Source organism: Leptopilina boulardi, unplaced genomic scaffold (assembly GCF_019393585.1).
Source record: "Leptopilina boulardi isolate dan_hultmark-lab unplaced genomic scaffold, ZJU_Lbou_2.1 LbouV2_123, whole genome shotgun sequence".
Classification (NCBI taxonomy): domain Eukaryota; kingdom Metazoa; phylum Arthropoda; class Insecta; order Hymenoptera; family Figitidae; genus Leptopilina; species Leptopilina boulardi.
In genome coordinates, this window is record NW_026137667.1 from 174,734 (window position 1) to 200,796 (window position 26,063).

A 26,063-nucleotide genomic window follows, 5' to 3' on the forward strand; every position below is an offset into this window, starting at 1 on the left:
AGTTCCACTTTCTGCCCGTTTAGTCCGTGACTTGAGTATTAAATTATCGCGAGTATATAAATAAAAACAACAGCCAACTAGGCATTTTGTATTTTAAGAGAAGCAAAATGCACTTCAAAATAATACTTTAAAGTGAAGATAATGCAAATGGGATTGCAATTCTCTTATTCTTAATTTGCTAATCACTTTTTTTGACCGCCAAAAACGTATATTTGTAAATATATATTTTCTAATTTAGTAATTTTCTTCTTCTTAAAGTTTAAATGTATATTTAATTTCTAATTAGGGGATGAAGTAAGTTTTCCATATTGGAAGATCTCATCCATTTTATGTACATAATTAGTACTCATTCACAGGAAATCGCTGGTGTTTCAATTTTGAGTAAATTTTGCTCTTATATGCTCTTTCCATTTAGGACCAACTTCGTAATTCTTGTTTTCAGAACGAGAAGAGAGGTTGGAGGAACCCTTTCCAATTACGACGGGAAAGGCTGCCAATCAGAAAATGTGAATTGTATACGTACTTGACTCGTAGTCGCTTCATTCAACTCTCCATTAAATGAGAGAAAATGAGAGAAAATGAGAGAAAATGAGAGGTCTATAATAAACGGAGGGTGACTATATATGTATGTTCATCTAAACTAAGTCCTCCTTACTCCCTCATTCATTATTTGATAGGTTCTTTGCAGAGAAAACTGTCTTCAAGAATAGAGACTGTGGAAATGTCATTCACCGCACTCCTTTTTTTTCCTCTTTCAATTTCTTGCGGTGAGGGCAAAAAATGGAATTCGAGGCAATAGGAGTTTGAATAGAAGGAAGTCCGGTTTCATTAGAAACGACAATGATTGACATATTATGTTTTATCCTTGCAACATTGCAAAGATTCTTTCCTTTCTTCCCAGTGGCATTGGATTATTAGAAATAGACAAGGAGAGGCAATTTAAGGGCCGGGAGTTGCGAATGGGCAATAAAGATCGAAAAGTTGCCAGTGGAACTTACAATCGAAAAAGTCAACACTATAGAAACCCTTTTATTCTTCATCCCCTCCTTTAAAGCTCAGTGAGTTTCTATACTTTCTCACTTTTTTTCTCTTTCAAATTTCAAGAGACTCCGCGTTTCGTGTAGAGAAAGAGAGAGAAATTGCGTTTCCTAAAATCTATTCTCGCAATTTTCCTCCTAGCTTACGAGGAAGGTGGGAATGAAATTTTTAGTCGAACGACTTTTCGCGCAGAAATTTAGTGTGATCGCGAGGCGTAAATTTCATCTAACCTACCGAGAGCCAATCGATTTCGTGGACTTTATTTAAGCACATTCTAACGAGAACTGAAAGGCATTTTAAGAATATATTTTGGTAAATATTCGCTGGTTGATTTTTGGTTTTACGTACTTTTTTCACAATTTAATCTCTCGGAGCAACTCTCTAGATCCTATGTATATTTCAAAAATATTCAACGTCAAAAATAAGTGCATGTATATACTTAAAATAAGTGAAAATTCACTTATCAATTAGTTGAATTTCATTCTCATATGAACTTATTTTTTAACTTTTAACTTATTCAGATTTAGAGAGAAAATAACGAGATTCCTTCATGAAAATTAACGCAAACAAAGTTTAATTAATTTTTAATACCAGTTTGAATATTTTAGTAAATTATTAATTAATTAAAAAATTGAGGTCAAAAAATTAACTATACATTTTTTAATGTCGCAATTTGCATTTTCCACATAAAATGACGAAAGTCTAGAGATCATAACAAAAAGAACAGAGAAAAAAGCATGTACTATAAGTACTCGTTTCGTATGTTTTTGGAAAATTGTCAAAAGTGCCTAGAAAAAAATTGGGAAACAAAAGAGAACAAATCGTTGGCACTTGAAGGCAAAATCAAAACTTTGACAATTAATAAACCCACAAATCTCTACGATGCGTAATTAATTTACTGGAATGTAAGAAATCATTTGCAAAGAGTTTTAATTATTGCAAATTTCAAGTTAAAGAGTTTTATTTATTTTTTTTTCTACAAAAATTTTAATTATATAATTTTTTTAAAATAAATAGTAAATCAATAAATTAAATTAAACCACTACTGGTAAACGAGTGGCATCAAGAGTTAAAAAAGGATTTAATTCCTTTGGAATTAAAATTTGAAACACTGCTAGGAAAATTATAAGTAAAAGTTCAAATATTGGCTGGAATGAACTTTATATGTGAAAAAACATGTTGAAATGTAAATTTTTTTAGAGTATTCGTTTGATAATACCCCATGGAATAAAATTATCCAAATTGTAACAGTCCTGCGTTGTTTTCAAAATGAGAATTAAGTCAGAGTGAATTTGCGCTTGAATAATAATGACCTGTTCCATTTTGCAATGAACTTTTTTCTTTCCAACTGAATTTACAATATATTTATCGTAACATTCGTTTCATAACCTCGGTGTAAAGTTTAATGCATATTGAATTAAATTTTCGAATTGATAAATGAAATTGTTTTTTGAAATCAGTAGTATATTCCCAAAAGGAGGTCTCTGAAAAATCTTACAAGAGTGAACTTGAGATATCACAGAAAATGAAAATTTGTGATTGACGAATATGGAAATTAAATTTGCAAAAAATATTTGTTCAATATTTAAGGTTAATCAAAAAGACTGTATGCATGTGTATTTTTCCGTCAATTTATTATTATTTCTTTTAGTTAAATTACGTTCCTTTTGTTTATTCGATGTAAGTAGCAATTAGTGTAATTAATTAATTGTCAAATATCTGACAATCACTATGTGCAAATTCATTTAATGAGTATTGCTCTCTCGTTGTAATTATCCTCGTTTCTTCTCTCTCTCTCTCCTGACTTTATGATTGTTTTGCCATTGCGCTGATTGCGCGATATTATGTGATTACGTTTTAAAAATCAATTTTCAATTAAAATGAATTCAGTCTCTGTGAATTTAAATAAAATGATTCACAAAACGGATGAATTGAATAATTAATTAACTCCCATATTGCAAAATCAGGAAAATAATAAATTTCGTCAACATTCACTCGCATGCTTTGTATATATACACAAAAGAAAAACTTGAAATTCAGAACAACATTAAAATGTCTTCTTTGATTATATCTTGCATGCTCCTCTCAAAATAAGAATATTTATCTAGAATAAAGTAGAAAATTATATTAGTTTTTAAGAAACTAAGAAAGGGACTTTTTTTTAAACGAGTCAATTTTATAATGATATAAAGTTAAACGGGTGAATCTAATTAAAAATATTAAGTCACTTAAGTAAAGGTCACTTAAAGATCTTTAAATAAAAAGCATAACTTTTTAAACGTTAATAACTATGGATAAAATGTTTGTAGAATATTCGTCAATAGGTCGATAGTGGATCCGCAATATTGATCCAATGAATGGCGTAAAACGACGACAATACGCCTGCGTTGTATAAAAGTAATAAATGAACATTACACAAGAAATTTTCTTCAGATTTAAATCTTCTTAGTGCTGAAAGGAAATTCTTAATCGATGAGAAAACGCTAAAATACAAAATAAATGATTCTTTAACTTTGAAAGAGAATTTTCTTTGTTTTGGAGGTGAAAAAATTTCACTGTAAAAAGTAAATCTTATTTTAAGATGAGTCTTAAATTCAGGCAGTACTAGCCATAGTGTATTTAAATTCAAATTGCATGTAAATTCATTGCTTAGATACAGCAAGGGCTGCCTTGAAAATGTTGCCTCTTAAAATAAGACTCTTTTTTTTACTGTGTTGATTCATTTTCTATCAATTAAAATATTTATTATTATTATTAAAATTTTATTATTTGTTATGATAATTCAAATTTAGGGGGTAGAAAAAGGAGGAGAATGAAAATGATAAATAAGGGTAAAATTGAAATCAAGGGGGCGAAATTCAATAACCGATTCTGGTCACTGCTTTCGCAGTAGAAATCTTTGTTCTGAATCACGTTCAGAGTTCTGTAAAGCATACACATACTTCATCTTTTAATAGCACGTGGGTGGAATTTTACTGTACCTTAATAAAGTTGAAACTTTTGAGCAAAATAAGAAACTATCTATAATAATGCGATTTTTCGATCACTTCAAAATCTTCTCACGTACACAGGAAAAACAAAGTGTTATTTTAACACCAGAATTGGTGTTAAAATAACACGCAACAAATTTTACCCTAAATCTGGGTTAAATCTTATGGGTTTTAGCATTGGAGAAAATTACCCGCAACAAAAATAACACCAGCTTTTTTTTGTGTATCTTTGCCAATGGTGTTGCGGGTTCACAGATTAAAGTTTGTACAGTTATGTTATTAGAAAGTTTCAATATTTGCAGGAAGTTTTCAATTTAAGCAAAAAGAGAGAAATTACGCAATTTCTCATTTCCAGATTAATGAGGAATTTGTCTGTAAATATAACTGTCATTTTCTCTAGTTTTCCTGGCAGAACAGAAATCGAGAATGAAATATGGTAAAAGTTTCTTTTGTGATTTTAAATCATTGCAGAGACAATTGGAAGATCAATGAAAGTGGCTTTTCCGAATTTTGAAATGAAATTGGAATCCCGAGTGTGTTGAGGTTATTGGTCGAACCGTAAGTGTAAGCTTAAGCTCCCATAGCCGTTTATTGAAGGGGAAACACGTGGGTCGAATTAACCATAGTTCTACCAACCCCACGGATTTAATCCTCTGGAAAATCATACTACTATTTTCAAAGTGAAATCCCACATATAAACCTGGAACGAAAATATCAAGTAAGCATAATATAAATTTCACGAAATCAACCGATCAGAATGCTTTAGCATTCTCAAAATTAATTATTCATATTGGTGATTATAATATACTCACTAATATTTTTTTCCCTGAATTGTGACAATACTCCACTACAAAGGCAGAGGATCCCCATTCCCACGGAAAGGTAGTATTTTTCCATTTTTCTGAAATATCAAAATTATATACAATTTTAGAGACATTTTAAACTAATTAGCTTTTTATGTAAATATTCTTTCATTTTTCTAACAATTTCTATATACATAATATAATAATCATATAAACAAATTCTTCTAAATTAGTTTACACAATCGTTATAAATTTGACATGTAAAGGAAATTGTGAAAGAAATGAGAAAATAATTTGTTAGAGATTTAGGATAAAAAACTTATTTGCGTGTACATGTAGAGAGATCTCTCAATTGAAAGGAAATTATATGTTACATATTCTGGGACATTAGAATGCATGAAAGTCTCACATACCAAAATACAATACATTTCGTTATCAGTTTCCCAGCGATCCGTGAAGTTTCAGATTCGACGAATTTAGTTCGAATAATTAAATTCACACGAATGTCCGTAAATCGTCTATATATAGTGAAACAGTCCTTCGAAACAATCGACCGGAAACACAGGGACCCGGATTCCGACTTCCTGGGGATTCCGCATTACCGGACAGTACTGCTGAGTTTCTCGGGAGGGGCGGGTTATTATTATCAAACCACTCCAACAATACACCAATGATCGGCCCTGTTACTATGTATATACAAATATCGATCGAATATTTTCTATTCATTTTTTCTCTTATTATTTAATGAATCTCAACACAAATATTTCAAAAATTGACAATTTTTAATAAAAGAAAAAACCTGGACTCATTTTTGTTCTAAACGACGTAGAACATGGCGCCACCTACGTTACTCATTTTTGAGCTCTGGCAGGTTTTTTTTATCTACATCACAATAATATGATAAATAAAAAATTTCAAGAGAAAACTTTTCTTTACTCTGCGTCTAAAAATTAAATATTACCTTGAATGTGATTTATCACAAAACTGGGAATCAAACAAAAGCAAAAGAATCTTAATATAAGTCATCCGGGATTTCTCATTTGTCATATTCTCGCTCGCTCTCTCTTGCAAGATTTGCGAATTCCCGCAAAAAATATTTCGTTCCTGACGTACATTTTTAGAAATATTTATACAATATTCGAGACTTTTTCTTTTTTTACAAATAAATCTAAGATGAAACCCTTCTCGCATTTATTTCACAAATGGACAACCACCCTTAGACTTAGAGAGGTCCGGGCACAGTATTTCAAGGTACAAGACATCCTGGGTCAAATCTTTTCGTATATTTTTCCACTCAGCTTGTTCTTCCATCCATCCTTCGGTCGCGTCTTCGAATGGAAATCCTTCTGTGAACGCGGTGAAACTCTTTACACTCACGGAAGAAAAATATCCCATCTTTGAAAAAGAAAAAAATGCCATACGGAAAATTTCACAAGAGGATGATCCATCCTTTTGCATATATTTACATTTGTGACCTTACTGCGAAAATATATTTAACATATTAAAGATGAAATTTAATAGACATGTAGACGCGAAATTTGGAAAATTTTCATACCACAATCAATCATCTCATATTGACTTTATCTTGAGCACATTATTTCACGGTGTGATGAGCACAAGAATATATTCTTTTCTATAAACCAAATTCCTCTTTCATTTTTCATTTGTCAATATCATCGCACCAGTATATAAATTCAATCAATTAATTTTTATTATTTTACTATTTTTGAAATGATTAATTTTTCTTTTAAATTCAAAAAATACGATTTTGAATCTTGGAAAATTTTAATAAAATGCATAGTTCCACAAAAAATAACTCAATTTGGTCGGAGAAAAATTGAAGACTATGAGAAAAGATGAAAAGTAAAAAGCGAGGAATATATGTATATAAGGAAGAGTTGAAAATGGACACCGTTTTTCTCAGTGTCGCATAATGTGGTTCATTCGTCAACTCGACCCAGTCTCCTCTCTTACGGATATGTCTCGGGTGTGATCCGCGAACGAGAAGAAGAATAGCATCTTAAGAATGTCTGTCCGCGCGCAAACGAATATTCCTTGAAGAGAAAAACAAGCGTATGAAAAACCTTTTGGTTGGCACGTCTCTTTTTCCCGAGCCGGGCGAAAAAACGACCGAATTCTCCGGACGACAGCATACGACCAGATTCTTTTACATCCGGCTGAGTGATAATAAATTAGGATTCAACTTACTTCTCTTTCTTCCCACTGATTAATGTCCTTTAATCCCTGACGCTGCGAGTTTTATATAGTTTTGTTTTATGACACCAAGTTTTTGAAAAATATTATTCTAAATCTCACATGAATAAGAAAACAATTACAAAAAACTGTTTTGCCAAGGAAATAAATCCTGTGATACCCTACTATCAGAGGAATAATATATGAGTAAAAATTTTTTTCGTCTTATTACAACACTATAGTTGTAGAAAAGGGGAGTTCGCGATTTCAACTCCTGACAGGACTCTATAAAAGTCCCACCCTTTTGGAGTTTACTCACTTTCGGCAGCTTTCGGAATTGATTTTTAACTCCAAAAATTTTACTCCTAACTCCAGTTACTATTAACTTCCAAAATTTTTTACGGTGGCATATTACATTTTCTCCTAAAAAAATATTTTAACTTTTAAGCAATGAATCTCAAGAAAATAAAATTCGAATTCACTTTTCCGTGTCAATGAATTACACAAGAATTAAAATCTATCTGTTCAATCGCTAATGAAAAGTGTATTTCTATACAGCGGAATTCCGGTAAACAGATGCAAATGATGAGGTTTATATTGCTTAATGTAATTTAAGGGAGATAATGAAGATGTCTTATTGAAACAGAAGCACAATGATATAGCTTTTAATCGTATTTTCTAATTGAAAGCATTCTGTCATTTAACAGATGCTTGTAACAGAAACGACGGAATCTGACATTCGCTAACAAATCGATAGAGAAGTTTCTACGGTTGAGATCACATTTAAAGGATATTAATGATGCTTTGTTCATTTGGTCCTTCATTCATCTCCCCCACAGCTCCTCACAAGAGAGAAGAAGCTTATGGAGTCTCCAGTATATCATGTATTGAATTAAGTTAAGTCACTTTATACATATATACAAAACACAATTTTATTTTCCAACTATACAAAACAATAAATTAAACAAGAAAAATAAATACGAAACTTTCTACAATTTATAACATATAAAATGGATCAAAAAGATTCGCACTCTTTTGGAATAATTACTTATTCTCAATTGATCTTAACGTATAGATGAGGAAAATTCACATGAGAGAAAGAGTGAGAATTGGTTTTACGAACAATTGAAAATTTTAATTCACTATTCATATACTTTATATGTAATATGGATATTAATAGAATTAATTAATTATTTATAGAATATTGATCAATATTCTATTATTATAAAATAATAACAATTTTGTATTGTTTAAAAAAGATATAAATAATAATAACAATAACAAAATTATTTGAAAACTTTAAAAATCTTCCTAAAAAATTAATCTTATGACATGAAGATTGAGATTTTTTTGTACAATACATTCGCTTGATTTTCTTTTCATTTTCTTTAGGTAGCGAAATGATATTCCGGGATTTCCGGTGATAACAAAGAGAATGAAAAACGGTTTACGGAGCTTTGGCCTTTAGCCTTTTTAGACTTTTAACCTCAAGAGTTCACGTTTCCTTTTCCCACTCTCTTAAAACCATCAGCAAGAAGCTCTTTGCTCGAGCAATTTTCCTTTGATCCATTTCACTGCGTATAGCAGCAGCTCGATACTTAGCATGAATCAAGAATGATCCTAGACTTAAGAGGCACTTTCCTTAAAACCCTTAACCGACTAAACTCTTTGATCGTTGAATCCAATTTTTGATGTAATTTTGATCGTCAGGTTAATGGAGCTACGCATACTTTATTCTCTATATGTCATTCTATATGCATAAGAAGATAAATTATTAGCAAATTTTATGCAATTAATGCTCAGTCGCGCATTTGGTTTTTTCAATTCTTGATATTTCACATATACATATATGTATATTTATATTATTATAACAAGTTGTGTCATTATTCTGCGACATTTAATAATTTTTTTAAATTTAGTAAAGAGAGAAATTTGAGAAATTTCATTATCTGATTTTGAAACATTTTTTAATCCAAGTTTCTCAAATAACTTAGAATATTAGCATATAGTACTTGAGTTTATTCGACAATGAGTCATTTGCATGCATGACATGGTCAAAAGTAATTAGCCCCCGCCGTGAATATAGTGTAGTAGAATCGTATGCGCTCATCTATAAGTAGAGCACAAACTCATTACAAAGTTTACAATTATTATGAGGAGCCATCGCTATTGATTGAACTTAACTGCAAGGCCACTTGTTGATTGGACAAAATTATTATGAAATTGCGATTACTACTCGCTGTCGATTATAATTTTTGTCTCGCGTTTTACCTAAACCAATTTTCAAACGCTGCATGCCTAATTAATAAATCATAAAATTGAATGTTTATAAGATTACATATAATATTATATATTTGAAACTATTAAATTAAACGATATACAAGGTTAAAATATACTGACAAAACTTTCTCGACATTATGATCTCCTTTTATCAATCGTTGTTCATGCGTTATTTAAAATAATAAAATATTTCACTGACGATCACTTTCATTTAAAACAATTGTATTTATTTAGATTCTGATAAAGTTACTCTGCCTGTCAATACAATGAAAGTTAATGAAAATTAGATTATTATCAGATTTCATTTTGTCTATTATTTTATTTATTAAAGAGATTGTTTTAAAAAGATTGTTACGTGCATACAAAAGCAAAAAAAAATGATTAGGTAAACTGACAAGAAGCGCAAGATGTGTATGTATATAGAAAAATTCTATTTTTAAATTTATCACTTATTTTAATAGAAACCATAATCTGTTATTTTCCAAATTATCTTGACTAATAATCTTCCTTGGGAGTATGGCTTGTATAAAAAGTAGTGAATTCACTTTGACGTCTGAGTTTCATAAAAGCGCGATTCAGTCTAACGAGCGTCCTTTGTGCAATCACCCTTATATACTTTCACATTTTATCAGAGGCACAATTTCATTCTCCGATCCACCTAGAAAATTATCTCTCGCACCAAATTTGCGTGAAGAATATTATAATTCGCAAAAAGTTAATTATATGTATGTACACTTCATCCCTCGAAACAAAGTTGAGAAAAGAAAGAAAAGAAAAAACGAAATTATCAGTTTACTATAAAATTTTACTAATTTTTACATTTCTTCTCTTCTGCATTTTGTATTTATTCTAAATGTTCATTGCTTCTAATTTTTAAGTTTCTTAAAAATTATTTTTTCCTATGGTTTATTTTACCAAACTCTCATAGGCAGTAAAATTACAATGCGATAATTCTTCAGCAAAATTCTATTTTTTAAAATTATAGGATGTTTATGTAGTTTTTACGGTATATCTCAAGGATATATCTTTCTGCTGTACGAGATTATTATTATAATCGAATAAAATACATTAGAATGGAATTTGAATCCAATCTGAATTTCGAATCCAGAGTAAATTTTAATGAAAAAGTAAATTTAATTTCAAAAGTTATAAAGATTCACTTAGAGATGGTTTTTCCTTTGAAAGAAAGGTGAAAACGCGGCAAGTTGTATGCGTGAGGGGTCCGCGGCGGCGCCCACAGCCACTTCTCTTGTTTGATGATTCCCGCATGAGCGTTCGTCACCAGCCGACCTTTCCGGGTGATAATTAGCCAGTTTAGCTCGTCCACATTACACCATATATGGTCCAAAGATTCTCCACTCTCACCTATCCAAGAACGTACCGCGTCCATTGTCCGTCAACATTTACACACACAAACAGGAGATTCAGGTGAGCATCAGTTCACCCGACTGGAGGTCCCTGGTGCGAGAAGAAAGAGAGGCTCAAAGGGAAAAGTAATATACTTCCAGGTTTCACCTGTTCGCCTGGTTCATTTCATAGGATAGAAACTTATCCTGCACCTGCGTGAGTACGTCATTGGCTCCACGCGAGTATTTTTTCACGCAGGCGTCTCTTCTGAAACAATTTGGAATAAATAGTTGTGAGATTATTTTTAGATGCTTTTCTCTCTTTCTCTTTCTCTGGGATCATCAATCATCCCTGTACTGCCTGTCATTAGAAAAAATGGCAAATTTTTTTTCGAGATCAATGCTTGTGCTTGAATGAGATTGGAGAAATATGGGAAATTTTTTTCGGTGGATCAAGTGAGATTATTGCGATACACTGTAAAAAAAAGGAGTTGAATTTCAACTCCCTAGGGGATGCTATAAAAGTCCCACCCTTTTGGAGTTGAAGCGAAGGGAGTTAATGCTTTACGAGTTAATTTTATGCCTAGGGAGTTGATTTTAAGGAGTTAATTTAATTATTAACTCCCTTTTTGAGTGCAATCACATTTTATGTTGCATAAAAAGTTTCAAGTGCAGTTGGTAAAACGAAAGTTTAGATAAAATTATACATCAGATTGTCAATAGTATAAATGTAACGAGTGTATAAGATAACAATAAATTGTTATCTTCGCACAGCAATGTCCACTTTTATCATTATTATCAGTATTAAATTCTGAGTCATCATTGTCACAATAAACTCGAAATATTGTATATATCTCCAGCAATACAAATGGTTTACTTCTATATATTGTAATGGCTAAAATGACGTTATAGTTTTCCACCATAAATTCTATAGTCACAAAATTATATTTCCATATGGTGTATAATATAGTGATCAAGAATTGTTATTATATATGTCATAAACTAGTTTAGATCCTCCATTACAATTTCTATTTCTATTTTAGAATTCTATGAAACATTAGGTAATAATTTTTTTCGTTGTACACAATCATCAACTTAACATCAAGTGTTATGAATATGAGATCATAGAGGATCAAAATTATAAATAATAAATATAAATTTTTATATTTCATAACAATCAATAAATAATTAGAACTAGTAACAATATTCTTATCACTGAAAAAATTATATTCTAAATTTAATAATATCTTCTTCGCGTCTATTTAAAAATATTTCGCATGCATTTTATTCTTACAGTTAGAATATAATATTCTTTTGTCTGTAGAATATTATCTTCTAACTATAAGAAAATGGGAAATATTTTTAAATAGGCCCCAAGAAGATATTCTTAAATTTTGAATATAATTTTTTCAGTGGATAAATTATTAATACTTATCCATTATGTTATAAAAAGAAAATTTATAATTTATACTAATATTTCCTTTTTAATGTGATGATATAAAATCTTGAAACCTCGTTTTAAATAAAAATCCATTTTGTCGTAAAGCGCATCATCTATTCAAATGTACCAAAGATGAGATGAAAAATAAAACTGATTTATTTGTCAGTGATCTCTCGAAGGGAAATTAATTATTTCTCCAGCTCTCGTGTCTATTGAACATATATTTGAGAACTTTCAACCTGCTCATGCACTAGCAACAAGTCCTCCTTGAGCAGCTGTTTGCCTGGCATTCAGAGGTGCAGCCTTCTACCTGGATCAACGCCCACACCTCCCACCTATTTCCATTAAGTTACTTTTTTACATTGATCCGTCAACTCTTTTACATTTCTTTTTAGCCGACCGACATTCCCGCACCACTTGCATTTCGATCACAATTTTCCTTTCTCAAAAACATTAGGAAAAACTCAATTTTCAAACATTGTCACTGAAGACAACAGCGTAACTATAAAAATGATCGGCAGCTTGAGGGGAAACACATCAGTATGTTGATGATCGCTATACTCAGTTTTCAGGTTTCATCTCTCCACATTAGTTTAGTTTAAAATTAAATTTTTCTAATTTAAAATTGCAATGAGGTATGTAAAATTATTCCCACAATGATAATTATATCGAATTCAAGAAATTTCGTCTATGAGGATGAGAAAACAATTTAGCGTCTGCATCTTTGAGCGCAAATGGCAAAGGTCAACGAAAACAAACTCATGCATTTCCGATTAGGTTTCTTGGCAATTACACCATCGCAAAGTGCTATCGAGTATCAAGAAACGATCAAAGGCAATTAAGTGCAACCAAAGGCAAACGAACAATACTGTAGCAAAAAGGAGTAATCTGAAAGGTAAAGCGGAAGCTGTCGAAGAATCAGAAGAATAACCAAAGATGCTGCATTGGAACAATCAAAGAGGAGAAAGGAACATTTCCAAACTCGTTCAGAGTGCAACTATCAAACACGCAAAGAGGTACAATGAAAACACAAAAAAACATAATCATTACAATAGAAAGAACCACAAAAACATGATAAAAACGACAAAGGAATAAAATAAAGCAATAAAATAGGAAAACGATAATGCAAAAATAAACAAAGAATCCAAATGATCTTGAAGCTTGACACATAAAAAGCGAGGATGATCGAACTAGCCAATCCGTTATTGGAAATGAGTGTATTAGTTACAATCATATTTCATCAACATTTTGCGAACCCAAAATTAGGACAACCACATACAGAAACGGTAATTTAAACCCCTCGGGACTTGCGTGCGAATCCAGATGAACTCTTCTGACCTTGTGGGAGTTGTCTGGCCGTAGTTTCGAAAGGTCTGGGTGATTTCTATGGCTCCCAAGTATCAGGAGAGCATAACCACTTGCTGTGTAAGTCCATGCGCGCCTGCGTCATTTATAGGAGCAAACCCACTGTGTTGATACTTAACACAGGTGCATACGTGTGCAGCAGGTGTTTCACGCCAAGTAAAATGGTCAATAATGTGAATGTGTGGGTCGTCTCTTCACACATGTATATGATTCTAATAATATAGTCTAGGAAAATACGTGAAAGCATAAAGTTGTGATAACCCGAGACGATGTAACAGTCGAAACGAAATGAAACGCGACAGTCCCTCGTCAAGAGAGATTTCCTTTTCAGGTGAATTCCGCGAGCGTGGGCGAGCAGGGTAACAGAGCCAGGAGGGGGTACGCTCTGAATTTCTAGGTGTAAGGTCATAGTTTACAGTTATGAGCCTCTCCTTTATATAAACGTGAACACGACGGATGTCCATGGTAGGGGTAGACTGGTCGAGCAGGTAACAGGTTAGCAACAAATGTTAGATGTAACTCAACCTGATGCAAGTTTTATGCTTTTTTTCTCCAGTACATATTCCCAAGAAAATATTTTGTATCAGCGGAAAAGTCGCAAGTTTTTGCGTTATACTCTGTCTTCAACTATCATTAGTTGTGAGTCACAGTTTTGAGATCAACAATAGAAAATTTTTTATTTTATTTTTAACTTTTTTTCTGGTAATAATACGATAAAAGTGATAAAACAGTAACATTCTACTCACAGAAAATTAAAAGGCATTAAAATAAGCTGCAACGCTTCTTATTTTAATCCAATTTTGCTTATTTTAATCCATTTTGATATTAAAATAAGCAAAATTGGATTAAAATAAGAAGCGTTGCAGCTTATTTTAATGCCTTTTAATTTTCTGTGCTCTCTGAATTTAAATTAGTTTAATTTGAATTCTAATCAAATTATGAAATAACATTAAAAATTCTGTGATTTATAAATTTTAATTATTTTTTTATTATAATTTTTATTGTACCAATCTTGTTGTAGAAAACGCCATTTTTTAAGAGTTTAAAATGATTTTTTTACAAGACATTTTTTTGTTCAAGAAACCAGAATTTATGAGACAAAAATAAAAAGTAAAAGCAGAAAATTGATATAGGACTGTTCTGAATGTAAAATATTATCAAGAAAATCTTTTTCGAAATTTTACCAAAGTTATATGAAAAATACAATTTTAGTTCAGAAAATACTACTCTCACTCTCTTTCTTTTTTTTCTCTTTCATTGCATTTGAATATCTCATTTAAACTTGAGCCATAAAAATTGTGACTTTTCAAAATGTATAAAATTCTTCTCAAACATGAAAGAATTTAGCAAAATTTTAATTATTCAGAAAAATTTATTGCATATGTTAATTAAAGGAAACTAAATTAAATATATTTCTTTAATCGACTTGGAGAAAGTTTGTTTCGAGATAATATATTCTATTATTATTGTACGTTTTTTTTTTTTTGACAAAACGATATTAAATTTGGTATAGAAGTAGAGGAACCGTAAAAAGAGAACGTCTCGATTAATGGACACTATGAACTGAAAAGAGTTCTTTTCTAAAATAGAAACACACTTTTGTATATCATTTGCAAAAGTGAATTTTCCTTTAGAAATAGATTCCTTTTGTTATATATATATATTTACATACTAACATATGTATACCGTCCTTGAAAGCTTCGTTGCACTTGAATTTCCTCCAGCTACATTTTATCCTGATACTCATGTCACATGAGTTCAGTCGCAGCGTGCCTCGAATAACGAATATATTAACAAACTGCATCAGTATTGAGTGGCGCGCGGCGCGGTTGCAACAGAAAGGATATGCACTTCAGTCAACGCACAACACTCTTGTATCACCTGAGGCTAAATTATGTCTGTAACACGTCCAACAACATGCTGTTCTCCTGCGCTGCGGAAACGGCTGATTTACCTGAAATTCAGTGCATCAAAGCAACTACCAAACTCCAGAATTTAGTGAAACTCAATCAAAGTTCAATTAAATAGCCAGCTAGAGGCCAATCTCTCATTTTCAGGTATCATCGCTGTCAAAAATTCATTCATCACTTACCAATTGAATCATTAGCAGTTTAAAAAATGATGAAACACATTCTGGTAGATGAGAAATAAACAGTTTTCGATTTTTTGAGGAAATTCGCTTAATTGAGGTCAAACACACTCATATTCTTTATACATACTTGTTCATCATGTGCCTTAAAAAAACCCAATATTTTCTCACAAAATCACATGCAAGAAAATAAAATTAAACATTTCATGAAATCTTAATGTATATTAATCAGATTTAAAAATCTTTTTACGTTTTTACGAATTTTCAAAAACAGATATTGAAACATGTAATGTGATTCAATTGACAAAATTTCGCTCTAAATTGATCGTTTTTCCCAAAAAATTGAAGTGGAAATATAAGTGTTGTAAGTAGAAAAACAATTTTAAAGAGCGGATCTTATTTTATCTTATCCGGACGAATCAGAATGTTAATACATACTGCTTATAAATAATTGGGTAAATTTGGCCAAATAATTGAGACTAGATTTCGATTGTTTTGTGTGCAAAGATGAGAATGAGGAAGAAAGTCGATGACTTGGAAGGGTTAAAACAAAACAACTTCATTTCTATCAGAGAAGCAAGGAGAGTGAGGAGCTTTAATGACTAGTGCGCAGATAATCACCAACGTTCAGGTGATTCAGGTGCGCGAACAGGTGCACTCGATCAGGCCAACAGGTAAGAAAGAAGATCTTCACGTTTTTCATATTTATCGATATACATGTATATTTTTTCAATTGACCAGTCACAGTGGAAATATCATATTTTTATAATAAATTTTTTATTTTTATCATTACATTACATTACATTACATTACTAATATTATTAACTTCTTTGAATATTATTAGAAATATATAAAATACGAAACAAAAAGTTTCTTATATTATTTTCATTTTTATTACATCTGTTTTACCTACCGAACCGATCTCGCAGGTGAAACACGATCTCTAGCAACACTTGATCTCCTGATCGAATGCACCTGTTTGCTCACCTGAAGCCAAGAATTTACCTTTTAATGATACTATTTTTCCCAAGATCGTTATTTGTACCTAAATTAACAAAAGGGATCGACGATCTAAAAGACTATCTTTCCTCATGTTTTGATTTCCTGATCGATCGATTCTCTCTGCTTATTTTCTTTCGATTAAATCTAATCAGTGATTGCTGTTAGTAAAAACGTTTGAGAAAGTTCCTTTTCCTATAGTTAACTTTTTTTGGTTATAATTATGCTACTGAAAATATTTTTCAACCTCTTCAACAATTTTCATTAAAATGATTGATTATTAGAAATTTCGTTTCATTCAATCAATGGAGTTTAAATGAATTTATTAAAATAAAAAATGTCAATGCGTTAAAAATATAATTTAAAAATGTTTTTAAATTTTACATTAATTATTATTGTTTATATAATATAATTGAAATTTTAAAAAGCATTATTTCTGTTTAAATCTAAAAGAAGAAAAGTTTATAATTTGATATTTTCAAATAGAAAATAATATTATAAATAGAAAAATGGAACTAGTATCAATTTTAAATTTCGTATTTAATGCAGTGAAGGAAAATAAAAAGTACCGACCTCTTTTGTCGTGACATTTCACATGCGTGAATATATAGTTCCCGCACGCGCGAATAAGGGCAAGTTCTTTTTTCAAATTGCAATACCAATTTAAATTCCTTAACGTTCCTATTGCATTTCACTTGCTTCAGAAACAAAAGCAATACTTGCGTCTCAGCCTCTGAAATTGCCTGAGAAAGTATTTCTATAGAACATATTGGCAAACATTAACCCTTTCTCTCTATTTTTTTCTTTCTCACTCATTCTCGTAACGACGCAATTAACTCACTGAACTGTGTATACATAAACATTATCGTATTCACCGCTAGGGTTTTAAACTTTTATTTAATTTTTTTTCTCATTATACTCTTATGCTATTACACTACTTAAGTCGTGTATATTTACACTTTAAAGGCTGCTAATACGCTATAGAAAATTGATTTCAATCTTGTATTTCGCATAGTGGCAGTATCTTTAATTCGATTGTCCATTTCGGAATTTGCATTATTCGAAAAGGTAGTAATTAAATTTTTTTCTTCTCTATCCAAGGATGAAATTGAAAATATAACTGAATGCAGAAAAAGTATATAATACGTTCATACTATATATGAAACATTTACAATTTTCTTTTTTGCGCTCCCGGACAAAAAGTGTAATTCTAATTAAAAGGATTTTCTATATAAACCGTATATAACAAAATTTGAGAGAATTTTCTGCATATAGGTTTAAAAAATAATTTACAGTAAAAACATAAAAGAACCTTGGTTTTAAAAACAATAGACTAAATGAATCAAAAGTTTTAACATGTTTTTTTCTATACTAAAGTATTCTATATCGTTATTCTATTTTTTTTAAATATTTTAATGAAACAAAATTTGGAAAAAGGCTTCCAATCATCTCTGTCATAATAAGTTATGAAAGAAAACTACTATAATCGTAAATAGTAATTTTTTTAGCTTCTGTCTGAAAATTTGTTTTTCTGCTTTTTTAAATTAAAATTCATGAAAATGTAATGATAAATAAATAAATAACTATATAATTTTCTACCAAGTTTATAAAATTGAAATTTTCATATAAAGACCATTTCGTTTTGGTGTCAGTTGAATGTTTATATATATATCTATAGGTATGTTTCTTTTTAAAGTTTTCGTTTTCTATATAGTCCTGAATCAATTTAGAAACAAAGCCATTAAAACTTTTTTGATTTAACTTACTTTCCTGTTTTCTGCTTCTACTGTCCTTTCTATGAAAAATTTAAGCCAACATTTTTCAATATTTTACCTGTTTTTATAAAAATGACGGTTTTAAAGTTAATTATCTAGATAAAAATACATTTTCAAAAATCTCTCATTATTCAATTACTTGTATATTTAAAGTTTATAATTAATAAACTTTTTAATGAAAATGTTATAAAACTAATGAATTTCATGGAATTTTTTGTGTATGAATTGATTAAAATGTTTTAAACAAAATTTCCTATATTTTTTTAAATTCAATAGTTAATATGTAAATATTTGTTTCATTTTTATTGATATTTTTTCATGTTGGAATGTAAGCTTCTTTTTTTTGCTGAAAATAATGTTTCAAATTGAATAGAACTGTTATTGGATTGACACAAAGGATCGTCCATTTTGGAAATGCCTGAATTCCTGATGTTATATAGGAGGAAGATCAAACGTTATACCAGAGTGAATGTGTTTGCGAGTTGTTACAGTACCCAATTATATATTTTCAATAAAATTATATATTAGTTATTCAACGTACATAATACTTACTTAAAATTTTCCAAAATGTAACGAATTCATTTTACGTGAGGATTAAATTAAATGTTTTTCTAAATTATTTAATTAAATTGTTAAACTCTGAACCCAAAACGAATCATTTACATTTCATAGAAATTATATTTTGAACTTGAGTCTAATTTTTTAATTAGATTGTCCGTTTGTATGTTTGATTAAAAAAATTATTTGTAGAATTAATTATTAACTCTTAATTCTTTTTCTATAGTTTGCACATTAAGTTACAATGGAAAATGATACAAAGGTTGAACCCCATCCCATCCAGCCTAAAGCGATATATACTTAAAAATAAATTTTTGTGAAATTTCTAAATAAATTTAGAAACTCAGCCATCGAATTCAAATTGGTAAAATTGTAACAAAATAGTCAATATTTGTTTTTAGCGAATATGTATATATGTATATATATATATATACGCATATACTATAGCTTCCGACAGAATAATAGAATTATTGAGTTTGCTGATGTCGCTTCAGGCAAATTAACAGTCAAACATTCGGTAAACCACTGCGAATCGAACAATTTGATTCTCCAAGGCACCACACCACCAGTAAGGTCAAGAGGAGTTGAAATCGATTTAACCGGTCTCTTCTATAGGTAAACATAATTCAGTTTCAAAACATTTTCTTTACACGGAAAAAAAGAAAAAGTAATTTTTACTACTTTCATAGTAAAATGGGATCTGTCCGAAGTTTCTGCGCATCTATGGCAACTTTTACTCCAAAAATAGTAAAATTTGCTCCAGAAATAGTAAAATTTACTCCAGAAATAGTAAAAATTATTACAAAAATAGTAAATTTTACTATTTTTTGAGTAAAAGTTGCCAGAGATGCGCAGAAACTTCGGACAGGTCCAATTTTACTATGAAAGTAGTAAAAATTACTTTTTCTTTTTTTCCGTGTATATATGTATAAGTCCCATTTTAAAAATAATATTTACACAACATTTCAATTTTTATTAGGTATAGTTTTAATATTTACTAAACTTGAAAATATATTTTATAAAACAAATATAATACTTTCAAGTGCAGTTTAAATGTACAAATTTTTAAAAATTATTTTAAAAATTTCTTCAACTTAATAGAAATGATTAAAAATCATTTTAAATTATAGTTAGCTTAGGCGGCGAATGCCTTGACTCTGCGATAGTGTAGGTTAAGCAAATTAGAATTACTCTAGCGAAACATGTCTCTTAGTGGTGACCCACGCTTTTTGTAAATGCATTTTTTATAGTTGAAAACCTCGCAAGTGAATATTATAAATAGAAGAATAATAAAAGTCAGCAGAAAAATTTTTAAAAATCAGTAAATGAAACAGGAAAATAAAAAACAAAAAAAATTAAAATACAGAGAAGCAAATAAACACAAGTAACAAAAGTAAAGAAACAAAGAAGGCAAAAACGAAGGAGACGATGAATAAAATAAACAACAAAGAAGCAAAAGAAAAAAGAAGATACAAAGAAATAATAAAGGAAGAAAAATAAAAAATATAAAAAAGTAGTGGAACATTTTTCCAATAAGAAGAAATAAGGAAAAAAGAATTCAAAAACTACATAATGCTTTAATGAAGCTATTTTAAACCCCCCTCGCCCCCCCCTCTCTCTTTCTACATAACGCGTTATATATTTTTTTAATTGACTCCTCAACGAAAAAATATATAATATACATATTGTACTATAAAAAAATCACAGAGGAAAGAAACTAATTTCCCTTTAATCCATTATTTAATTGCGCAATTGGGAAGCAAATAAATGTAGACGCGATTGAAAGTAAATTGTAGTATCGGAATCTGAAAGGAATCAGATCCTCGTTAAAGAGCAATTTTCAAAGATCTCGTATCGAAAAGTGCGCGGCAGCTGTTCGGGACTAACAGTGGATTAATTTCCATGATTAATCGAGTAGTAAACCACACACGAAAAGTGTGTTTACAGGAATTTCTCTCACCCCCTCCCCCCCTTCACTTTTGCCAAGTTCCGTTTATTATCCTTGACTCTTTGACTCTCTCTCTCTCTCTCTCTACTACTTGATAAGAGTCAGGTGCGTACGTGGGTTTGCATTCCTGCTGCAGCATTGGATAATGTAACAGAATTACGTGACTAACCAAATTACGTGGCAAGCGTTCGACAAATTCGATTGCCAGTTTAATCGATCGAAAGAGCTAGAGACGAACCACTGCTATGCGGCCGTTATAATCGTTCCGGAAACCGAGCACGCGAATGTTGGATTTTCTTCCCTAAGGATCTTTCCACCAGCTCATTCAAACTTTTCTCGCTCGCTTTACACTCACCTTGTTTAAACTTTCCTCAGATATCTCCCTTAGTTTCTCTCCTCCCTATCCTTATTCTTCTTTCTTAGAAAATGGAGACAAAAAACACTTCACTATACACATTCAGCAAGTTCTGATTCACTTCTTCCGTGTTCGATTTTTTTAATTGAAGATCATTTCCTCATTCCTCTAGAATTCACCTTCAGCATAAGACTCTTTGGAAGCTGATAACGACGATTGGTTTAACAATTTGAATTTCATGAAAAAGACGACACTTTTGGACAATTTTTTTTACTTATTGTTAATTTTGTTTGTTTGTATATTGTTTTTCTATTAAATTTCACGTTTCGAAAGTTTCATTCTTTATTAATTATAGTACATGAATCCTTATAATATTGCCTTTCGTATTATTATTTCACACGAAACCCTAAAGAAAATTTTAAAAAAATTATATTTTCCCGAGTATAATTATCGCGAACAAAATTGCTTCTCAATTTCACCGAAAAGGCTTCTTTAAAAAACAAATAGAATTTTTCTTATATCTCAATGGCGGAAGTCTATTTACAATCTGTCGCCATTGTCTGGTGTCGCACCTATATGACACATGACCTTTCATTGAATTATTCTTGGAGAAATGTCAATTTTTATACACAGCCCCCTTTAATATTGTAATGATATAAAATACAAGTTTTATTAAACTACATGTGTGTTTGAAAAAGAAGAGTGCGCGCGGCATTGACTGGAAAAGGTGAACAAGATTGCAAATTGCATTTTAACTTGAAACTGGAATGGAATGCATAAATGTAACGTTGCTTTCAATTTAAGGGCGTTACACAACCTCGGATTTTATCGGAGGTTGACATCGGGCCTATGGCCTTATATGTGAAAGTCGGATTCAAGGTACGACTTTCGCTTGATATCAAACGACATTTAATGCGTCACCTAAGAATGCACTATAAGTGCTTCCTGCAAATTTTATGCAACTTTTTAAAACTGGTTCAATAAAAAGAGACAATTTTCAAATATAGAATTGGGAAAATTCGCTGAAAAACATGAGAGATGACGGACTTTTCTCTTTTTCAGTTTTATTTATTATTACTTTGTAATAAACTGTTTTAAACTGTTAAAAGAAATAAAACATTTAATTTTCATTAGAAAATTTTCCATAAATTAATGTCTTAGATATCAAAAAACTGGTAAAACATTATCCAGCTATTATAAATGCAAACTACACTTTATATTACATTTTTATTGCTGTTTTGATTACTACCTTTAATTATGATTTGAGTTAAAATTTATATCTCTTTCAACATAAAATTGCTTTTTTAAATATCATTTCCAAAATTCCGTGCTATATATAAATTATTTTTTTAAATTTAACGTGCAGTGAAAACCTTCTTTTAATTAAAAAAAACTTACACAGATGAAAAAAATGATGCTGGGATATACGATTTTTTGATTTAAAAAAAATTTTCAAATTTGAAATTAATTATAATTTTTTTGTCTAATAATTTAATATGTGGAAACATATGAATTAACGACAAAGTCACATTAAAAGTTTTGGGTTTAAATTTAGTGTGACGGGAAGTATATTATTTTGATAAATTAATTAATCTCTTAGAGCTTGTGTGATGATGATAATAACGCTGAGGAAGGTATATACTAATCCTTAGTATGTGGGAAATTATCGATCAGTCTAGGAACAGCCAATCAGGTTCGGCGGTGCGAGAGCTCGGTCAAACAAATTATTTCCTCCCGATTAGCCGTGTGAACACGTCGCATATAACGTCCAGGGTGACGGTGTTACACACACACACACAAACACGCACACACATATATTACGTGAATTGTCAGGTAAAAAATGAAAAATATTCCAAATTTTATGGCACAACAATTTTAACCCGTTGGTTATTTTTGTTTCTTTTCATTTGTCCAGCTAGATAAATAATGAAATTGGCCATTTTATTATACGATTTTACATTTTTTCTTTTATTGCTGTCAAACACGAGTATTTATTTCAAATATCAAATCAAATTTGTTTCGATTCTTTATATCAACACACGAGTTCGCAATCATATAAAGTGGACTGAACAAAACTTTCTAAACCGCCTCAACGAAGAAGAAACTTTAGATCTTGTCTTACGTATATTCATACATTATTTCATGAATTAATCATTTGTTTTAGAAATCGAATTATTCAAACGTGAAATTATTTCGCAAATATTTGGAATTGAGGAACCTATTATTATCATTCAGTTTGACTTTTTTTTTATTTTTGATATTTAATGTTTTTTGAAGAGAATTGACCAAAATGAAAGAGATTAAAATATGTTTATTCATGAAAAAGATTAAAAAAAAAAAGAGTTTGAAATAGTTTTCCAATTTAATAGGTATTCTTTCATAAACGATTAAATTAATACTGTTTGAATCACGGATTTCACTGATTGAAAACAGCATTCAATTTAAATTGATAACAATTTCATTTATCACTCTCGTTATTTTTCATTGTTTATTATTCGTCATCAATATTCGTTTTTCCACGTGTCTACTTTGTAATTATAACAATCAAAAGTTCATTATTCATTTATATTTGTCAATAATTATTTTTCCATTCTGTTTATTGTCCATCGGCTAATTTGCGTTCTATTTTAAAAATGTATTTAAATGTCAAACAACAATTATGAAAATAAAAAATTGTGAAATCAAAGAAAAATCGCAATTTTATTAACTGTATTATTAATCAGTGAAATAAAAGTATAATTAGAAAATACAATATTTTGCAATCAATGTTTTTTAGTACAAAAATCATTTAACAATCGACATTCACTCATCCTACCTGACAATCTACATGGCATAGAAATATCCATTAGTTTCCAGCACTATCAATTTTTGCTTCACGGTTTATATGTATATCAAAAACCGCAAACTGATTTCAATGCAATTTTGTTCCAATAATGCGTTATAAATTTTAAAACAAGCCTTCACAATTTTGATTGTTATTTGTTTATATTCGCTTCACGTAAAAGCTTTTTTCGGTTTTTTTCTCTTTTTTGTATCAGAGATTTTATTGTCAAATTGATGCTGTTGTGTATATGGAGGAAGGGAACGGAGGATAATTGAATTTAAAGAACAAGAGAAGAGAACACGAGAGACGAATACAAAATTAATGAAAGCACGTGACACGATCGTCAGGAGGAAAATCGGTAGACGATAATCGGTAGTCGGCACTCGAGAACGTTCAGTGGCAACTGACTAAGTTGGAGAGGACGAAGACATTCTTCAATTCTTCTTGGTGGTCATGTGAGAGGAAGCTCACTTCTCTCTCTCTCTCTCTTTACACGTAAAGTGGATTTTTGTCCCTCTCTCACTCTTTCTAAACTAGGTGTTCCAATAGCCTCCCCCCTCGCCTTTCACTCACCCTATTTGTCACGTTGAGAGGGAGAGTGAGAGGACAAAACCAAATGTGGTTGTGTGCAGGAGAATATATCGCAAGCTGTGCACTTGCCTCTGGTCGTGTGTCACTGTTGTGCTCTGTCATTGTCATTATCAGAGACGCAGCATCCCGAAAATTGCATCAATTGCAAAAGGTATGAAAAAATACTGGGATCCACTCTTTTTTTCTTTCGTGGGAGATGAAACTGTCTGTTTCAGAACTAGGCAGCGATTAATTGCGCATCATCATTAAATTAAATAAGTACTGATACTTTACACATATTCGTCGAAGTATAACAATATTTTTGAAAAATAATATCAGTTTAAATGATTTTTTCTTTTTAAAAAACAACTTTAAAAAGAAAACCGATCGAATTTAATAATTTTTTTTAAATTATAAATATTTATTTATAGATAAATATAATCACAGTAAAAACAAAGTCTTAAATCGTTTACACCTTGAATTCAGTCCCAAAAATGGGCATTTTCAATTGTGTTTACATGAATTGGAATAAAACGATTTGTTCATTTTATTTAGGTTAATGAGTGTCGAATGTTTTGCTATGACACCTAAATATATCGATTGACTACTATACACATATATTCGATACAATTGTCTAGTCGTTGTTATATATATATATATATATATATTATATATAATGAAAAACACAAAGTTCTCCTCAAGCACATTTACATGCTTCTATATAGATGAAGTATATTTATCTCAAAATAACAAAAGCTAATTAACCGAGTAATTTATCAATTACCCACTTAATACGTAAATTAACGTAAACATTTTGAAATTCAAGTACATATAGAGTGAAATAAATAATAATTCTAAATTTTTTCCATCTCACGATAGTAAAAAGCAATAAAATAAATTCGCACAGTTGCGTTATTTTTTATATATTATTATTATCTGAAAACAAAAAAAATGATTAGAATAATATTTGGATAAAAATTTTGTCCCCACAAAAATTTACAAGCGAATAATGTACAAAACTTGCATAATGGAATGGATAAATTAGAAATCCGGCTGGCGTTTTAATTTCCTCGAGAATATTTCATTTTTTTTTTTTTTTTTACTCTTCCTGGCTTGGCTAACGCATCTAACCGCGCAATTGTGCTTTTTACCATTTTTTTCCATTTCGCAAAATAATCTGAAATATGAAGCAATGTCATATATATGTATACGAAACAAATATCATTAGTACAAAAATCTTTCTGATTCCATAAATAAATAATCCAATATGCATAAATCTTCCCCACAGGAATTTCAATATATATACTCGTTGAAAATGAATATAAACTAATAAACAAACGGTAAAAAAAATAAAAAATAACTGCCCTACGTTCTCTGAACAAATATCCATAACTTAACTATTCTTATCGCTGCGGGAATTCTCCAAACTTTTTTCAATTTGTTTTTTTTAGACAAAACTAATTCCTGCAGTTATGCACTTCATAATTCT

The 26,063-nt window shown here is 30.3% G+C and overlaps 1 protein-coding gene across 6 annotated transcripts in view; it reads right to left on the reverse strand.

The window, feature by feature from the left end:
• LOC127289002 (low affinity immunoglobulin epsilon Fc receptor-like) overlaps window positions 1-26,063 on the reverse strand; it is a 146,972-nt gene that overhangs the window by 36,071 nt on the left and 84,838 nt on the right. Inside the window, exons 1-3 of one of the 6 annotated variants that reach the window (XM_051316756.1) lie at window positions 23,996-24,395; window positions 21,181-21,383; window positions 4,841-4,929 (exon numbers count right to left, since the gene is read on the reverse strand). In XM_051316756.1, the coding sequence (XP_051172713.1) occupies window positions 4,841-4,925 (85 nt within the window). In that variant the 5' untranslated portion in view covers window positions 4,926-4,929; window positions 21,181-21,383; window positions 23,996-24,395. Of the gene's footprint in view, window positions 1-4,840; window positions 4,930-5,244; window positions 5,518-15,132; window positions 15,729-21,180; window positions 21,587-23,995; window positions 24,396-26,063 lie in introns of those variants that run through there. The other 5 variants (XM_051316748.1, XM_051316779.1, XM_051316740.1 and 2 more) reach the window with 5 other exon arrangements.